General features: G+C 38.5%; 1 protein-coding gene across 4 annotated transcripts in view; it reads left to right on the top strand.

Annotated features, from left to right (window-relative positions):
* Positions 1 to 18,936, top strand: part of LOC126469450 (hyccin) — a 168,348-nt gene that overhangs the window by 17,029 nt on the left and 132,383 nt on the right. For all 4 annotated transcript variants that reach the window (XM_050096636.1, XM_050096634.1, XM_050096635.1 and 1 more), the window contains 3 exons: positions 4,614 to 4,739; positions 9,001 to 9,212; positions 9,706 to 9,986. In XM_050096636.1, coding sequence (XP_049952593.1) covers positions 4,614 to 4,739; positions 9,001 to 9,212; positions 9,706 to 9,986 — 619 coding nt within the window. The remainder of the gene's footprint in view (positions 1 to 4,613; positions 4,740 to 9,000; positions 9,213 to 9,705; positions 9,987 to 18,936) is intronic.

Raw genomic sequence — 18,936 nt, forward strand, 5'->3', positions numbered from 1 at the left:
ATGGGGATGCATGAAGCTGACAATCTGAAAGTTCTTCGTCTTCTTTAAATGCTTTAACCATAAAATCTATGATTGGAAACTCTGCTTACTCTGATCTTGTTTAAACCAGTGGGCTTGAATTGGTGATTTTCTCTTGTCTTTGCAATTGTGTAGCCTTTGGAAAACCTTCTTTTGTGACCAAACTGAAGTTGTTCATTCTTTTCTGTGTAACATAAAAAGATTATAAACATTTTTGGAAGGTGTCTATCAACAGTCAAGGATGTGTAAAATGCATGTACACTTGGTATTAGCATGTTTGCTTCTAAATGTCGTTTGTCGTATATTGATATTCATGACATGCTCTACACATTAAGTAATGACAAATATAATGTTGTGGCTTAAACCATTTTAACCCTTATCCATGACTGAAACCGGTCAATATTTGGGACTGAACTGGTCAATATTTGGGTTTAAAATAAGAGAAACTGGTAGTCAAACATGTTTTATACAAAAAAGATTATGTTGGAAATGTTGTCATTGTAGAACTTAAGTAGATAGGGAAGAACCAATATTTGGTTACTTAAAAGCCTCTGCAAACCAACATGAGCTTTTCTTCCAGTTCCATCACAAGGAGATTTTCTATGGCTAGTTCTAAAAAAATTCCACTCAGGAAGATACCAAAGTCTTTTTCATGCAGACGTAGATTCATAAAATCAAGAATTTTTTTTATTTTTCCACATTTTCATTACTAAAAGAGTGCAAGTGCTCGATTTCTTCAAACGTCATCCTCAGATGTTTAATTTACTTCATTATGAGTGCATGAACTGCAGTGATATCATGATTAAGGCAGTCACTAATAATACAGGTGTATTTCGTACTGCCAAGGAAACCACAAAAGGGTGTAATGAGACATGACAGTTATCACAATGAAACCATTGAACAGCATCTAGAATGAAAAATAAATAGTTCTCAGCAAAATCCACAAAATTATCACTTCAGCATCTGCAGGATTTTCTTTCACATTCTTCATATATGAACTTTGGTGTTTTGAAACGAAATGGTGGCTTACCAGATGATGTTTTCAAACCAGTTTCTCTATAAACTCTTCTACAATTGCAAGATGTATCTCTAGTTTATCCCTGTCAATGTGAATAAACTGCTTGTATTCCATCATTTTGTCTGACTCATATTATTTGAAAACATCTACCAAATAAGCTTCCAGCTCAAGTTTTTCCAGGTATTGTTCACAGTTTGACTGTATGCAATCTTTTGATTACAAACAGCATATGGTTTTCTTGAGTAGTTCCTTGTAGTCATACCCTTGATAGGGGTTGCAGCAAACAGTTTGCCATTGTGATGTATTACATATATACAAACTGTGTACTAGCAGCAACAACTGTAATACAGGACTTTCTCCTGAGTTCACAAAATTTTGAGAATACCTGTTCCAGAGCAGAATATGTTCAAAATCATAAAAACACCAATATCAAGAAGGCAAGACATTTGTTCAGAATCTGACACAGTATTAGCAATTTATTCAGTCTGAAGTGGAAAAGAATTATTCCAGTCATACAATGGGTATAAAGTTCTAACTTTTTGGATTTTCATTCATTTTATTGCTGTTTATTACTTGAAGTTGATTTGTACATAACTACACTTGTATGTTTATGGTCATAAAAACAGTTTTCACTTATTTTACCTTCTGCTTACTCATTAATGTCACACTTGAGCAAATACACTGTGTAACTAACAACTGTTGTTTCAACGTAATTTTATTTGTTGCATATCACTGTTCATGAAGCCAATTCTATATGCCATTTGTTTTAATGCACGTCATAACGGTTTGTACAGTAAAATTCCATGCCAAAACAAATAGTGGTGCTTTTTGCATTAAGCTCATCCCTCAAGTTTTGTACTTCTGTGCCCTCATCTGGCCTTGCTTTGCTTCTGTTAACCCATTAGCGCCGGAATTTAAGTTTTTCGTGATTTTTTTTTTCTTTTTTTTTTTTTTAAATTGCGTTATTATGTTTGTAAAAGGCATAAATTACACAACAGAGTTGTTTCGACGAAAGTCATTACCGCCATTAGCGAGATATTTGATATTGCCATATGGCAACGCTAGGCGCTTTCGCTACCTAAATTTATATGGATTACAATTTCAACTAAAATAAGTAGGTTATTGAAATTTCTTATTACATATACAAGTTTTGTGCAAATTTATTTTTTCAGTCTTCATCATACAATTGATACTTTATAACACAGTACAATTAATAATCAAAAATCAAACCTTGAACTCAGGATTATTTTACATGAAATGGAATGAAACAGTCAATACACAATCTCACATTACACTTTGAACACATTGTTCTCACAATAGATTTACAGTCCTTTTCTTCTTCTTTTTTCCTTCCGTGTGCTGGACGAGGTGGCCAGTTTTATCAAACCTAATTGAATCTGATACGCGGCTGTCGGAACATGACCTTGATGCAGATGGTCTCCTGGCTCCTTTTGGTAGAGCTTGGTGTCTTTGCAAGTACACTGTTGCTACTTCTCTCTTGAAATCAAGCCGAGAAACAGTTTGGTTTCTTGCTTTATTATACAAAATCCAACTGTTTTGTATGGAGACATCTAACATCCATGTAAAGAGAAGCCAGTACCATTTCTTGCTTCTTATTGCAATGTGATAGCATGCCAGATTCTGATCAGTACCTCCCATATATGTATTATACTTGGCTACCAGTTTTGGTCTGGGAATCATTATATTTCGCTCTTTTAGTTGCGTGAATCTCTTGACTTGGCCAACTTCTTGTGTACCACATGAAGAAGAGATCATTGTGACAACTGAGTTGTCCAGCTACCGCACATACAATAATCCATCATTCTTCTCTTTTCGGATATGGGGGCTCAACAAACACATCACCTTCAGTATCATCATAAAAAAAAATCTCCAGCGTCCCAGCAAGCGATAAACCTCTTCTAAAACAAAAATGAGAAAATTCGTCCTTTTACTGAGTACAAGCGCCGAGCATTGCCATATGGCAACACCAATGTTCAGACGGCCTAAATGAACGTAATTTATTTCAAAGCAAGCAGTAACCTGCAAAGAATATATATCTGAGTATTTAAAGCACAACCATACTAAAAAACCAAATCATATATCGTAAGTTACTGTGTAAAACATACTTACTCGAACTTATATTCCATTTTGCTTTGTCATTCAGCAAACGACGACTTCCAACACTGCTTACGCCACAGAATTTAAATGTATTGCTAAAACTGTTGCATTGTAGTGATTTTTACAGTCTTGCGGAACGGAATACATTGCTGCCAATACTATCGCTTCGTTGATGTCGTGGAATCAACGATTTTAAAAAAAGTGTTACAAACATTGCCATATGGCAACGCACAGCGCTAATGGGTTAATGACATCCAGCAGTTTCTCAACATGAAAGACGATTCCCATTTGATAATAACCATAATCTAAGGTTAGCCCCATCAAATTTACTGGATACTGAAAAACTTCATTCCAGCCACCTCTTCCCTTTCACCATTTTGAATTAAAAGGCTCGATGTAATTGATCTCACTTCAAAAACATGAAGTAATTAAATTGTTAACTCAGTAACAAAACCATTTTCTTGGTCCCATAACTTGCAGAGACATTATAACAGCTTACAATGCACGAGTGTTATTTCTACAATAAAAGGACACTTAAACATAGGATACAGAATACTTGCAATTAATGTTGTTGGTACAAAAATGGGTACGCAATGAAATAAATGTCAGCCAAAAGTGACAAAGGGGAAAAAGAGAGAGAAAGGAACATCAAAGGCTCTAAAATATTATATAACTGCATGTAGATATTCAGACACAATCAGTACAAGAAGCTACACTACACTGCGTTACTCATAATTTTTAATAATAATAATAATAATAATAATAATAAATGATTTAAAACAATATTGTCAAAAGGATAGTTACTACTGACTATATAGGGGAGATTCTGAGTTGCAGGCTATCCCTGTTCCCATTCCAGCACTACACAACCTTCTATTCCATCAACGCACCAACAGTCTTTTTACTTCTCTCCTATTTCAGTACCCCTCTACTCCCTCTTTGACCTCTGTCTAACCTGCCACAACTGCACCTAACTGCACTACCCTATTGGCACCTTATCCCTGTACGCTCCTACAAACAGCGCTCTACCCTCCCCAGCCTCCTCCTTACCCCCACCACCCAGTTTGCTTCTCCCATCGTATGCCGCTACTTGCAGACTGACGTTGGCAGCCAGAGCCTGTGGTCCTGTGTGTTTGAGTTGCATTGTGTGTGTGTGTTTTGTCTATTCTGACGGAGACCTGTCCCATTGTACAGTTTCAAAACAGTTGCACATGAGCTACATTAGAAAACGTAAATGAAAAATCAATTGGAGGTACATAACCTTGGGTCTTCAGTGAAAAAATAATTGCAAAGCTGCTAAAGAGAGAGACAGTTCTCATCTGGTCTTTCTTGCTTCCATATTAATGAGTTGTCTTTACAGGAGGATAGTATTTTACTAAACCTGAGAGTAGCACTGTATGTTATTATATGTCTACTATTCCTCTTTTACAAAGACTCTAAGCCATTTTTTGTTTGTCAGAGTTGTCGCAGTGTTGAGACATTATTACTTGGTCTGTACAATCTTGAAGTGGTGGATGAGAGTGGTCAGCCAAAAATCATCTCCTTTCGCCTGCCTTCATTAGCACAAGGATCCATTTACCATGAGGTATGTATATATTTTTAAAATTGTCAATAGTTAAAACATTCAGGACATCAGAACATGACACACTATTGTTTTGCTGTGTAATATCTATGTAACAGCATGACTGGAGCTACATGTTTCAATTAGGAAAGTGCACCACCTTTTTTTTTTAAAAATAATACATCTCCACGATTGGCAAGCCCATTCAGGAAAAGATAATCAGTAACAGAAAATGATTTACAGCTTTAGGAAAGATTTCATTTTGCATAAAAAGTTGGTTAATGTAAATATTTTGTTAGCATTTATTTAGAAGATAAAAAGCTAGACATTGCAAAACTATAATAAACGTCAGTCTGCAGTCCTTGGCTGCCATATTCATAAAACCATCCTGAGTGTGCATTATGAAAACAGTATCCTGCCATGATAAGTATTTCATAGACACGTATAATGTATTTTGTAATTGGCTCTGCAACAAGACAGAAATAGTTTGTTTGGAAGCAGTGCAAGATTGAGTTTTACTGACTTTAAAGGACTGTGTTCTTCCCTATAGTGACACTCATACTGAGAGGGTCACATTGTTAGTAAAGTGGTAAAATATTCTTGAAGTAACATTTGTTCTCATATATTGGTTGTTAACGCTGAGTATGATCGAAGGCACAAGGAGAGAAGTGCATCAGAGGATAAGATGGATTGATGGCGTCGCAGAAGTAATGGATTACAATCTGGAAGGTCTGCAGGTGAAATAGCAGGACATAAGAAATTGGCATGCCTTAGTTCATTGGGGCACAGAGTGTCGAAATTGACGAAACGAATAGGGAGAGAGATGGAGAGAATTAATTTTTGGATTTTAAATAACTTTCAAATGATTTACACAGCTATTATCATTTATAATAAGAGCTTGTACAAATGTGTTCCTAGAGTGGATATCTCAATAAGACTTTTAATACAAATGTACTGGTCTGTGAATACTTTACAGACCATTTCTTTTGACATTGTTGGTGAAGTTAAATGTTGTCTTCTCTGAGGCACTCTTTCAGCCTCCATGTGATGCTGGAAGCCACTTGATGTACTTCTGAAATAAAGGTGTGTGCTGGTGAACTTCAGCTGCTATTTGCTGCTCAAGGAGTACCTCAAACAGAATAGCAACACATCAAACAGAATAGCAACATGTCACACACACACACACACACACACACACACACACACACACACACACACATACTAATACATAATATTATATTCAAAATGTGGACTTGTGCACTGTCATAAATTCTGTACTCTTACCGTACCTCGGTGTGTCCCTGGACTGGACTTAAAGCTTCGGTCAACATCCAATGAAGACCAGTGTGCAAGTTCTAGCCAGAAATAAAATTCTGCAGAAAACCTAATAGTGCCACATGGGGATTCTCAGCCTGTACTCTGAGTTTTAGCGCCTAGTCCAGTAGAATATAGTGCACCTGTGTGGCTCAGCAGTGTTCATTTAAAGAATATCATGGTGCCCTACATTTAGTCACATTCACTCATGCCGTGTACGGTGGGATTCTCTCCTCAGAGAATATACCTAAAGTAAAGTAAGCCTTTGCTCCTGTTTCACCAACTGTTTGAAGGTGTGTAAATCAACAGCCTACACTCCAGTGCACTTGTGCACTTTTAATGGCTGAAAACTATTTGCGTACACATTTAATATCACTAAAACGGCAAAAATAGTGAGAAGAGTCCTTGTCAGTATGTACCCATGACCTTCACTGTGTCATAGAAAAACCTGCCTCAGCAAAGAAAGAATAAACCTCAGCAGGTGTGCAGACTCCAGCGAGTGGGAAAAGGCAACTTCCACAGAGCGTCAATGTGTTGCCAGCAGACAAATATCAACATCTCAGAAGAATGCAGTTATGGTCTTGCTCTGGTCAGTGATTTGTCTTCTTCAGTGTGATGCAAGATCCAATGAAATACATATAAAACTGTTTGCAAGTCTTGTGATTTACATCCTTCTGTTTTTTTAATTTGACCTTTATACCTTGTTTGCTATTTAAACTGTGTGTATCGTATGTATATGGTTACATGTGATTAAATGTAAATGGACTGATAAAAAATCTACTCATCAAGTGATGGCAGCAGAGCACACATATAAAGATATATTAAAATTTGCAAGCTTTTGTAGCCAGTGGCTTCCTTTTCTGGCAGAATGGTTGAAGGGGAAGGAAGAGGATGAAGGAAAAGGACTGGTGAGGTTTAGGAAATAGGGAGGGTTTGGAAAAGTCACGCAGAACCTCAGATGAAGGGAGACTTGCCAGACGGGATGAGAAGGAAAGTGGACAATTGCACCATATGGTACTCTTTCTGTTCCTGTCTAGACTCCTTGGACAATACGCCTATACTATTTTCTGTTTTATTAAATAATCAGTAGAGTTTTGAGAATTATCCATAATTCCTTGCTAGAATTTTAAAATTATTTCTTAATTGATTGCTAGATGTTTTAAAATCATTTCTTAATTCCATCTTTATAATTTCTTATTTATACTCAGATTTCTGCTGAAACTCTTAAACCATTCTGGGCTGTTGACCACTAGGCTCCTGGTGACAACAGATGTCGAATGAAGAAGACCACAACTTATAATGAGTCTGAATCACTTCTTCACTATTGTAGTGTTAAATGCCCTGCAGCAATACCCATAAATTGTCAGGATCCTTCCTAATGCCAACATAGCACCCAACAGCACCACATTTTTCACTTAAAAAAAACTTGACTTAAAACAGTGCTCACCAAACTGCTTATGTAGCCCTCGTTGTTACGATGCAGACACATCATGGTGATGATGCGTTAGGTGAGCCATGTTGCTGAAGTTGGGTGCATGGATTTTATGCCCAATGCGGTTTGAGATGAGCTGGCGACAGATGGGCAATTGGCCATATGTGATTTCAGGGAAATACGGCCGATATTCTTACAACCCTCTCTGGCTACTGACAACTATCTTCTGACTCGTGTCCTTTTTCTTCAGAATTCTTATCATCATACATGAGGTTATTAAATTTGCTTTTTGTTCCCCAAACAATTAATTCTGGTTATTTTCCTTTCATTGCTAAAATTAGCTTATACATGCTGCAAAGCTGGTTATTGAACTCGTTGTCAAGGACAACCACAATGAATCTCTCGAAATTTTCCAACAAAAACTTCAATTTCTTTCTATTCTTCTGTCACCTGTTTTCTCTTCACTGTGCGAGTGCTTTATGTCCTTTCAGTAGGTCACTAAATGGGATGTTCCCTTCTGTACTTGACGAAAGTATGTAGCGGGAGTAACTTCATGTAATAATTACAGTGCTATAGTGTGCAGATTTGCAATTACGGACTCGTTTATTTGCAGTGCAGTTCCCGTCTCTGGATGTTCTTTCTTCTTTCCTTGATGTTCTTTCTTCTTTCCTTGATGTTATTTCTTCTTTCCATGATGTTATTTCTTCTTTCCATGATGTTATTTCTTCTTTCCATGATGTTATTTCTTCTTTCCATGATGTTATTTCTTCTTTCCATGATGTTATTTCTTCTTTCCATGATGTTATTTCTTCTTTCCATGGAATTCGTCCCCTGTACAGAGTGGCCTGTGATGGACACAAAAATTCATGCTTATCTAGGTTCGACAAGCTGCCAAATAACTGAAGTATATTTTGAAGACATGCCTATCCTTCAAACTTATACAGCTCTGGAAACTCCCATATAAAATTGTCTGCAATTTAGTTTTGACTGTTACATTGAATGTTAACAAAGTATTGACAGCTCAATTTCTGCTCTTTGACAGGCTTTAGCACATAATCTCCACTGGAACTAGCTCTTCTTTTTATTTATTTTTTCATGACTTAGACCATTGTCAAGGCGCATGCAATTCTTTGGAGCTCAATATGTCTCAGAACTAGGGGCACAGCTGCCCGGAATAACCGTAAAATCAACAGGTGCCGGAAATATTTTACCAAACTGCAAAGCTCCCTTTTCTTACAGAAACGCTGCGTCCATCACACTCATTAACATGCACAAACAATACAAATTCTGTACACAATATGCCTATCTAAAACTCCATAAAACTATTAATGAAAATTAACTGTGTGTTTGGCAAGCATCGTTAATCGGTACTATTAACACTATGCAACACATCACTTTATGAAAGTGATATGTTATAACTCAGTGTCAAAACTCATTGAAAATTGAAGATCCTAGTCTGATTAGTTAGCCTTGTCCTTTGTATGATATAGTAATAATCAAATAAAATGTTTATTAGTACTGTTTATTTGCTTTGATCAGCCTATGTCCCTTGCACCACTGACTGAGAGTGCCCTACGTCGATGGGAGGAGTGCAATACCAAACCTGTTCAGTGGGGTCCTATGCCTCAGGTGGAAACACTTAATGCCCAAAACAGACTAAAGGTGATGACAGCATTATTATTTCTCTACAACCAACAGCTGAGTCTTGCAAGCAAATCTGCCCTTGAATATCTCAGCAAGGTCTGCTCTAAGTGAGTATTTCTATTTTTCTTGTAACTGATCATAATTTTGTCATGATGAAAATTTAAGCTTCAGTTTATAAATGTTCACAAAATGTGTGCATATTATTCTATAAAATCTGGCCTTAGCTCCACATGAATCAGCAATAAGTCATTAACTACAGAATTATTCTGCATGTAAATACAGTATATGCAAAACTGTCATTGGAAACTTGATTTGTAAATTAAACTAATATTTTGTAAATGTTTCCCATTGCTTCTCTCCTCACACATTTCTGCAAGTTGAGAGAATCATCACACACTCTAGTTTTGTAGCTACTTAAAAAAATTCAACCTCTTTCAGAATCTTGCATGACTGTTCTAATTTTTGCAGCGCATAATGTACTGAAGTGCATTGCTGTTTGCTTGAATTCATTCTGGCCACTGTATGAAGTTTAGTATTATGTTCTTTGTGATCAAAGATCATGATATGATTTGTATTAATTATTTTGTGTGTATTCCACAGGATAGTGACTCAAGGCTTCAGCAAACCAGGTCACCACCAGAGATCATCATATGGTTCAGATAGTTCCAGCTTGGTTCCGCGCTTGTTGCCACGTATTCCTGTCTCATCACAATTTCTTCTTGAGCTGCTTCATGGTGCCTATTTCTCATTATTTAATGGAGCAGCAGCTGCAGCACAAGCAGCTCTTGATGATCTCCATACCCGTGCCTGTTTTGAAGGGTATCCAGAGGTTGTGTTAGCTACTAATGCTGTACGGAACTCTTTGCAAGTCAACACCTCTGGTAAGCATTTCCTCAGATGGTGGGGAGCACTGTGATTAACATTATGAATATACTAATAGAACTCTATCAGAAGTGTCTGAGATAGTTAACTTTTCATTATGGTTATTAAAATTAAAAGGTGTTTTCTCTGAAACAAAGCTTACTACTTTTAATATCAATTGTAACATATGAAAGTGAAATTAGATGCCCCAAACCTTGAAAAATTTTTACATGAAAGTCATTAACTAATAAGTTTTGTTCTGACATTACTTGTCATAATGGTTGTGTGAAATCTGAAATTTATAAAGCAAGAATAGCTTGTGTAGAACAGTCCCAAGTTTTTTGATCCAATGGTAATGCAGGTGCAACGAGAAAGAGAGGTGAATAAAGATAACGTCCTAGACAGAGTACACAAGATTACCAAGGAACAACAAGAGGGTAGGAGAAGTTTGTTGTGGATGTTGTAGAAGAAATAAAATGCAGTTGTGGCAATATACAGATGATCAGCAGTAAAGTAGTGCATGTTGAAACAATTATTATATGCAGAGATGTTATAGATTCGTTTCATATTAAGTTCATGACCTGAACAACAACAACAACAACAAAAAACCTACCTTGCTTTCTATTGTTCTTCTTTTGCGCCAAAAACTACGAGGGTGGTTTGAAAAGTTCTCAGAATCGCCACGAGAGGTCAGTGCTAGTGCAACGAGTTGTTCACGTGATATTCATTGGACTGTTGCTTGTAAACGCGTGTCATGTCAGTGCTCTTGGAAGAAAGGTGAGGTGGTCATGTGGCTCTGTTTTTGTTTCCACGTAGTGATTTGCGAAGATGCAAAAGATCGAGATTCGAGCAGTGATTAAGTACTTCGTAAAGAAAGGTATGAAAGCATAGGTTATTCACGCCAATTTCCAGAATACACTGGGGGACTCTGCTCTTTCATATACAGCTGTTGCCAAGTGCTCAAATGAATTTAAATGTGGTCTGGAGAGCTTAGATGATTATCCATGCAGTGGTCAGCCAAGATGTGTCACTACTTCAGAAATCATTGCAAAAGTGCACAAAATGGCCAATTGAAAGTGCATGAAATTGCTCATACTTGCCAGATATCATCTGAAAGGGTATAGCACATTTTAACTGAAGAATTAGAAATGAAAAAAATTATCTGCAAGATATGTGCCACAACTGTTGACACACTCGCTGACGAAAACAAATGTAAAATACATACTATCAATAGCACCACACACCACTGGCAAAAAACAAGGCTTGTGTTTGCATAGTCTTTGAGGTATCTCATAATACGAGGGTGGTTTGAAAAGTTATCAGATCAAAATAGAAAAAACGTACTTACATAACTGAAACTTTTTTATTTTTCAATATAGTCTCCTTGTAGATTATTGCACTGGGTCCAACAATGTTCCAGTGCCTTGATTCCATCTCGAAAATGAGTTTCCTCCAGGCCTGCAAAATAGTTGTCAACTCCGGCTATCAATTCTTCGTTTGAAGTGAATCTTTGTCCAACAAGAAAAATTTTCAGTTTTGGGAAAGTCTGACTGAGCCATACCAGGTGAATAAGGTGGGTATGGCAACAATTCGTACCTTAGTTCGTATAATTCTACGATGGCACCGGCACATGTGCACCCGCACATGTTGTCTAAACTGATCCAGGTGTTCTGAATTCTGCAAAGCAAGGAATGTGATACTATATTTTATAATCATTTATTGTATCTTTAGTTTAACTATTGTTGTGTTGCATTGCTGAGTAGCAAAACCGCATCTATGTCCTTTGAATACTTTCAACTGATCCGTTTATTATATTAGTCATTATCAAAACATACCCATTTCTATTTGAATTTATACAGGGCGTAACTAAAGTCTCTGTACAGATCTTGAGGACATGTTCCTTAAACCAAAACAAGAAAATGCATAATTTAAGAGCTATGAGCACTTGTTCATCTTCAATGCTGTGAAAAACTTCTTTTCTACTGCAAGTTCTTTGCTTTGCATATTGTGGGAAGAGGTAGTGTGGACAAAAAAAGAAGTTGTAGTAAACATGGGCTGTAAAGTCATTCCTTAAGAGCTATGGGCACTTCTTCAGTAGAAGAGATGTGTTTTAAAGTAACAAGAATGAACAAGTGCTCATAGCTCTTAAGGTATGCAAAAGCCCATGTTTACTGGACCTTTTTTTATGTAAGGAATCTGTCCTGTCCTGTCTTGTCTGTATTGGGAATGTTTTACAACCTGTATTTGTACTGTTGGTATACAGTTTTTCTTATTGATTGTATAGAATATGAGAAATATTAGACATACATAGAAAAATGTAATCCTAGCCTTTGAACTATGCCAGTCATTAGTAGTGAGAAAAAGAATGGATGTTGGGTAACTATGGGGAATAGAATACATTTGGTCTCTGTTATAATGGTGGGTTAGTGTATTATTTTTGTTAGATTAACTGTGAATCTGAACTTAGTAGAGGAGGGCAGGGCAATCTGATGGATCAGATATTGTGCATCCTGATTGCATGGCGTGATGAAAGATAGCTGATTTACTGGCAGGAAGATACAATAAGTAGATACTTGTATCAATGGGAAATTTCAATTGAGTAAACTTAAATTACAAAGAGACACAATGGCTGTACAGTACTTACCCTCAGTGGGCACTTAACCCAATAACCATCTGAATTATTTTCTGTAATTTATGCAGATGGAAGTTCTCTCTTGTAAACCCAAACATTATTTATTACTTCAATCCTGCCATGGCTGTCATGTTGAAAGGTTCCTACACCTTTAAAAAGTTCACTGCTGCTGTCTGTAATTCAGTGGTGGCTCTATTTGGTAGTTCATGTTAGCTGACTCTGCATTGTTTTTAGCAAACAAGCTTGCTTATCCTTTAAGAAGTATGAGGAAGAGCAGAAGTAGTAGTATGTAGTAGTAATTGTTTATGATCTCAGTAGTGCAGGAGAAGGAAGGGCAGGTGGCACGACCAATAACCACCACAATCAAAACTTTAAAGATAAGAAAATATAATAAACGACAACTATAATACAGATACAGCGGTCTGGTGCTGTGTAAGTAATTTAAAGATAACAAAATTTAATAAACGAGAACTATAATAAAGATACAACAAGTAAACAACCCGCCCACCTCCCCAGGGGACGTAACCCCTGCAACCCTCACGACATAAACGAATGAACGACCGAAAACGAATTATTCTGCAACACGGGTCTCGTAATACTAGGTTTATTTAAGTGAGACATTGTATTACCAGTTAAGCTTAAAAAATAATCAAGCTTTAAAAATATATAGTTTTATACTCCTTACTGATCTGTTATCAGTCTATTTCAGAGTACTCCCCTCCACTTTTCATGCCCTTGTCTCAATGTTGTTTCCTCTTCATAAAACAGTACTGAGGATCATCTTTAGGAATGTCATTCAGTGCGTGTAATTAATTTTGTTTAATATTATCAAGTGTGGCGTGGTGCTAAAGTGCAGGACTATAGACTGAAAGATCTTGGGTTCAATCCTCAGTCACAGGATTTTTAACCACCACTTACCAGTTCTTTTGCCTCTGGCTGTGTGCATATAGATGTGAAAAATGCTGACTTCTACCTTCGTTCGAAAAATACATTAAAGTATAGGTCCACCTATAAACGGCTGAGTGCTGATTTAACTGAGTATAAGACAGCCCTGAATATAAGATTCCCCCCTCCCCCATTTTTCAGAGGCTCCTTGGCAAAAATTTATTTTTAAAATATTCTGACTAACATAAATTATGAATTTCTTGACCTAAAGTATTAACATTATACCTCCTGGTATTCTAAGCTTAGGCCATTTATTGGTTGTCTATATTTTGATAGCCCAAGGAGAAATAAAATAAATTGAAAGGAATACATTACTTTTTATTTTCACTGCCATTTTGTTTTACTTAGCCTGTCATCTTTGGCATCTCTATTTTTAATCATCCATCGTCATTATTAACACCATCCTAACAGCACAGCTGTGAAACTTCTATCCCCATTGTCGCAAATATTTGGCCAGTTCTTCCAAGTATGTTGCTATATCTGATGTGTTTATGGTGGGACCTGAGAACAAAACTTCATTTTTCTTTTCTGAATATGTTGCGGACTTCACTTCTATACTGATGTGACAATGGGACAGTGTCTTTTTCTTCCAAACACATTGTCTGCCCATCAGTCTCTCTTTGGCCGTGTAGAACCAGCAGCTGACAAACAACCTGCCCTTCCCGCCATACCTCACATTGAGCATTGACAATGTTGCTACATTAAACGCAATTATGCCACTGGCTCTATCTATACTTTTACCACCTCCTGCCAAAATGTATGGTGCTGTTGAGTATTTGTCCAGTTTTAAAGTCAGTTCAATTCTGACTACAAATAGTTTCAGGTGAACTGAAATTTAAGTACCATCGCCCCCCAAGTGGGTGCACACAAGCGGTTTACCAATTAACAGAATCACGTGGCCTCAAAGAAAACACACTAACAACTATTGCCACTCTCAAGCTAAGGTACACTGCAGAACAAACAAATACATATTATTCACTGAAAACGCCACAATAATGTTGTGCAAAATTTCCTTTAAACACTAAAAGCACATGGCCAGAATGTCCATAGGCAGTATGTTACGGTGCGGCCTCCCGACGGTCAATCATCATTTTAACTCCTCTTCAAATAACAGAAGGAGGGTACAATGACCAGAGCTCCAGAGCACGACCTTCGTCACCTTCTTTAGCGGCTGCCCAACATTCAACAAGTCGTTCGTTGATCCGGCTGGGTACCTGCGTTATCCATCCCAAATCTGCCCAACGAAACCCCGCCACGAGGCACTGCTGCTCCAGCCCTCCTCCTTCCGTCACGTGCCGTTCACAATTCAGCCCCATTCCCCCCCCCCCACCCCCCACCCCCCGTCCCCCCCCCCACCGGTTGGTCAGCCAAACTGGTGTCACTATTCCCCCTCCAACCCTTCTGTAGTGCTGTGCTTGAACAACAGTAAAATGGATGATGATATCTTCTAGGGTGCAAGTTGTATGTAACAACAGCAACTAAGATCACAATTGTGATTCAGTCCAGTTCTCAAACTTACTCTCATCCTGCGATCTAGCAATGTCTATTGGTACTCTCTCTGTAACAGTCCTAGCCACCGTAATTTATTCTTGCAATAAAAATTGCGATCAGTTTAATGTGATTTATTCCATTCATTAGACATTTAATTCCGGATTAATTTTCTTTCTTGTTTTGTCTAAATGTCACCATCATGTTATAAAGCTGATTAAAACCTGGTAACATTTTTCCCTGATATTCTAATATGTGAACAGCAACCGAAGTTCTCATTTGCAACCCACTTGGTACATCATTACAGCTTCTCACAATGAAGTAAAATAGTGACTTGGGTTCAGAATCAAGTTATAGTTTTTTTGAAGGACAATGTTTTTGCCTTTGAATGTTACTTTTACTTAAAAAGCAGCATAAATGTGAGTATATGGTACCAGACCTGTTCAGATAAAACAAAAGTTTAATCAAACAAAGGACAATACAGGATGGAATGTAACAGTATTATGAAGAGGAAAGTTGCTACTTACCATATAGCGGAGATGCTGAATCGCAGATAGGCACAACAAATGTGTCTCTTTGTTGTGCCTATCTGCAACTCAGCATCTCTGCTATATAATTGTGAGAGTCTCTTTATTGTGCCTCTTTGTGACTCAGCATCTCCACTATATGGTAAGTAGCAACTTTCCTTTTCATAATATTAAAACAAAAGTTTGTAAGTTGATAGAATTTACTGCCATTTTCCTCCTATGTTTAGCGAAATTGTTGAATTTTAAGCAGAGCATTAGATTGTTGTAGTGGCTTGTTCATAGTTTCTCGCATATACCTTGCACTAGCTCTGCATGAGTCAAATGTCACATGATTGTTCAAGCAAGGTCGATACTCAGTTGAGCTCTTTGGAGTATGAGGAAATCTCAAGCCTGTTCAAATCCAAGTACTATTTACTTAGCCTGCACTTCTGAATTCTTCAAAACCTCAATAGCCAAAGCTTCATCTGTAAATGTAAGACAAACCGTATTTTAATCTATTAGACAATGTAAAAATGTTGATCTTGGCAGCAATAGTTTAATCTATGATTATAAGATGATACCGTATTTTTTGAATGATGAATTTGGGAAAAACCTTGTCTTATAATCGGGTAAATGCTGTATGTCACTTCAAAGGTGAGAGGAAGCTACTGGTACCATTTCTAATAGGCGCATGATATTCTAAATAACCTTCAGGATTATGACAGCCTTAACTTTAATGTTACTGCTGATGTCAAAACTGCAACCCACAGCACTGATTTTAATTGTATGAGGGGGGAGAGTGAGGGGGGGGGGGGGGGGGAGACAAGGTGGACATCATGGGGAGAGGTGGATGAGAAAGGACAGTCATTTGAAATTTTTTTTACACAACCTGCAAATTGACGAAGTTGAGTGGGCAGGTGCATTATTGCACTGGAGGAACTAAGAGTTGCCTTGCACAGTTGTAATCTTTCTTCTACAAATATTCTTTTGTGACTCAGCACTTGTGTAGTAATGATAATTGATCTGGTGACGGGAGAGGGAGAGAGGGAGAGGGACTGAGACTGACTCTGACTGACTTACTGTGGGTATCAGTTTGACACGGGGTGGAGTGTGAAGATACTTAGCAAACTGGACTTTCAGTTCAGTGTTTTAGAGTTCCATGTGGATATGAGAAATGAGATCCAGTTTGCTTTTGCAAGTGCCCTATCTGCATCTGGAAGTCTTTGGTCTACATCTGCGCATATTACCAATTATGAAAAGGATAGTGCTACTCACCATAAAAATGACGTGTTGAGATGCAGAGAGGCACAATGAAAAGGCTGTTACACATGGAGCTTTTGGCCACAGCCTTCAGAAAAGAAAGGAAAACACACACACAAAAGCAGGCACACATGTGACTCTGTTTCCAGACTGCAACTGTTGTGTTAATGGGGTACAAAAAGGGGACGGGTAGGATATGGGTGGGGGAGAGAAGAGCATTGTCTGGCAGAGCATGTAGGGACTAAAGGCAACAGGACAAGCCAGCCAAGAACAGCATTGGGGGTTGTGAGGAGGGGGGAGACGAAGGATAGGAAGTGGAAAAGGAGAGGAGCAGAGAGGCTAAAAGACTGGTCAGGTGTGGCAGAGAGCAGCACACAGTGAGAGTGTGCAGGCATGAACTGGGAGGGGGCCATAGGACAGAGGTGGAGACTGTTGGGTGGAAGGTGTGGGGCAGTAGGTTGTCATAGGTTGAGGCTGGGTAATTTTGGGAGTGGAGGATGTGTTGTAAGAATAACTCACAGGAAAACTGATGGTTAAGTGAAGGGTTCAGATGGCCTGGGTAGTGAAGCAGCCATTGAAATCAAATATGTTATGTTCAGCCACATGTTCCAGAAGGTTGTCCACTTTGCCCTTGACAGCAGTTTGGTGGTGACCATTTATCCTGGTGGATAGCAGATTGGTAGTCATACCAGTATAAAAAAAAACTGTGCAAATATTGAAGCAGAGCAAGGGCAAGAGAGTTCTTGTCACTGCAGATACTGTTCCTGGGTGTCCAGGCTGTATGGGATGGTCAGTGTGGAAGGAATGACAGCTGTCAAAATGTTACGAAGGTATAAGGGTAGGGTGTCGAGGCCCTGAGTCAAGATCATGAAGATATCATCACTGAACCTGAACCAGCTGAGGGATACGGAGTGTTCGGATGCTAGGAAGGTTTCCTTTAGGGAGCACATAAAAAGTTTGGTATAGGAGCTTGCCATGCAGGTGGCCCATTTCTGTGCTGCGGATTTGTTTGTATCCCTTCCCTTCTAAAGGTGTAGTAGTTGTGTGTTAGGATAAAATGAGTAAGATGCATGAGGAATGAATTACTGTTTGGAGTCTGAAGGATGTTGGGAGAGATAGTGTTCAATAGTGGCAAGACCGTGGGCATGAGGGGTGTTAGTGTACAGGAAAGTGGTGTCAGCAGTGAAGAGTATGTATCCAGGAGATAAAGGGATGGGGATGGCAGAGTCGGTCAAGGAAGTGGTTGGTATCTTTGACATGGAAGGCTAAATTATGGGCAGTTGGTTGGAGGTGTTGGACAGTGAGGACTGAAATTCTTTCAGTGGGGCACAACCACCAGCTGCAATGGGGCATCCAGGATTGTTGGCTTGGGGTTTAAGTAGTAAGTGGGCGTGCAGGGTGTCTTAGAGGTGAGGAGGTAAATGAATTCAGAGGAGAGGTTGTGGGAAGGGTCTAAGGCTTTAAGCAGGGATTGGAGGTTATGATGGTTTTCTGGGTGGGATCACTCTTGCATAGTTTATAGGTGGAGGAGTCGGACAATTGAAGGAAACCTTCCACCTAGTAGTCACTGGAATTAATAACTAAAGTGATGGAACCTTGGTTGGTATTCTTATGAAGGGACTTCAGGAAGAATAGTGAGGCCAAGTTGAATGTAAGAAGAAGGTTCCCAGGGGATAATTGGGCGAGAGGGGAGGGGGGGGGGGGGGGGGAGGCAGGAGGTAATCACGGTTGGATGGTGGTATGAACTGGGAAAAGCAAAGTTCAGTGTTGGGATTAGGTTGGCTTTGGTGGGAGAGATTGGTGGCAAAGAAGTGTTTCCATTGAAGGGATTATGAGGAGGAGAGTATGTCTTTGACAAGTCCAACGTGGTTAAATTTGGCTGTAAAGCTGAAGGTGAGCCCTTTGGATAGGACTGAAACTTCTGTAGGTCAAGGATTTTGGTGGAAAGGTTAAAAACAGTGTTCTAGGATTATTTCAGCTCTGGTAGGGAGTTTTGGGGATGTGACAAGTTGAAAATGTCAGCTAGTCAGTCTCTGTGCTATGAGGGGTTGACAAGGAGGATCACTGTGGGCAGTATAGGAGTTAGATAGTATTGTCCCAAGACGGCAGTAGGATGTCAGCAAGTAGGATAACTAATGG

Source organism: Schistocerca serialis, chromosome 1, assembly GCF_023864345.2.
Source record: "Schistocerca serialis cubense isolate TAMUIC-IGC-003099 chromosome 1, iqSchSeri2.2, whole genome shotgun sequence".
In the NCBI taxonomy this organism is placed as follows: Eukaryota; Metazoa; Arthropoda; class Insecta; order Orthoptera; family Acrididae; genus Schistocerca; species Schistocerca serialis.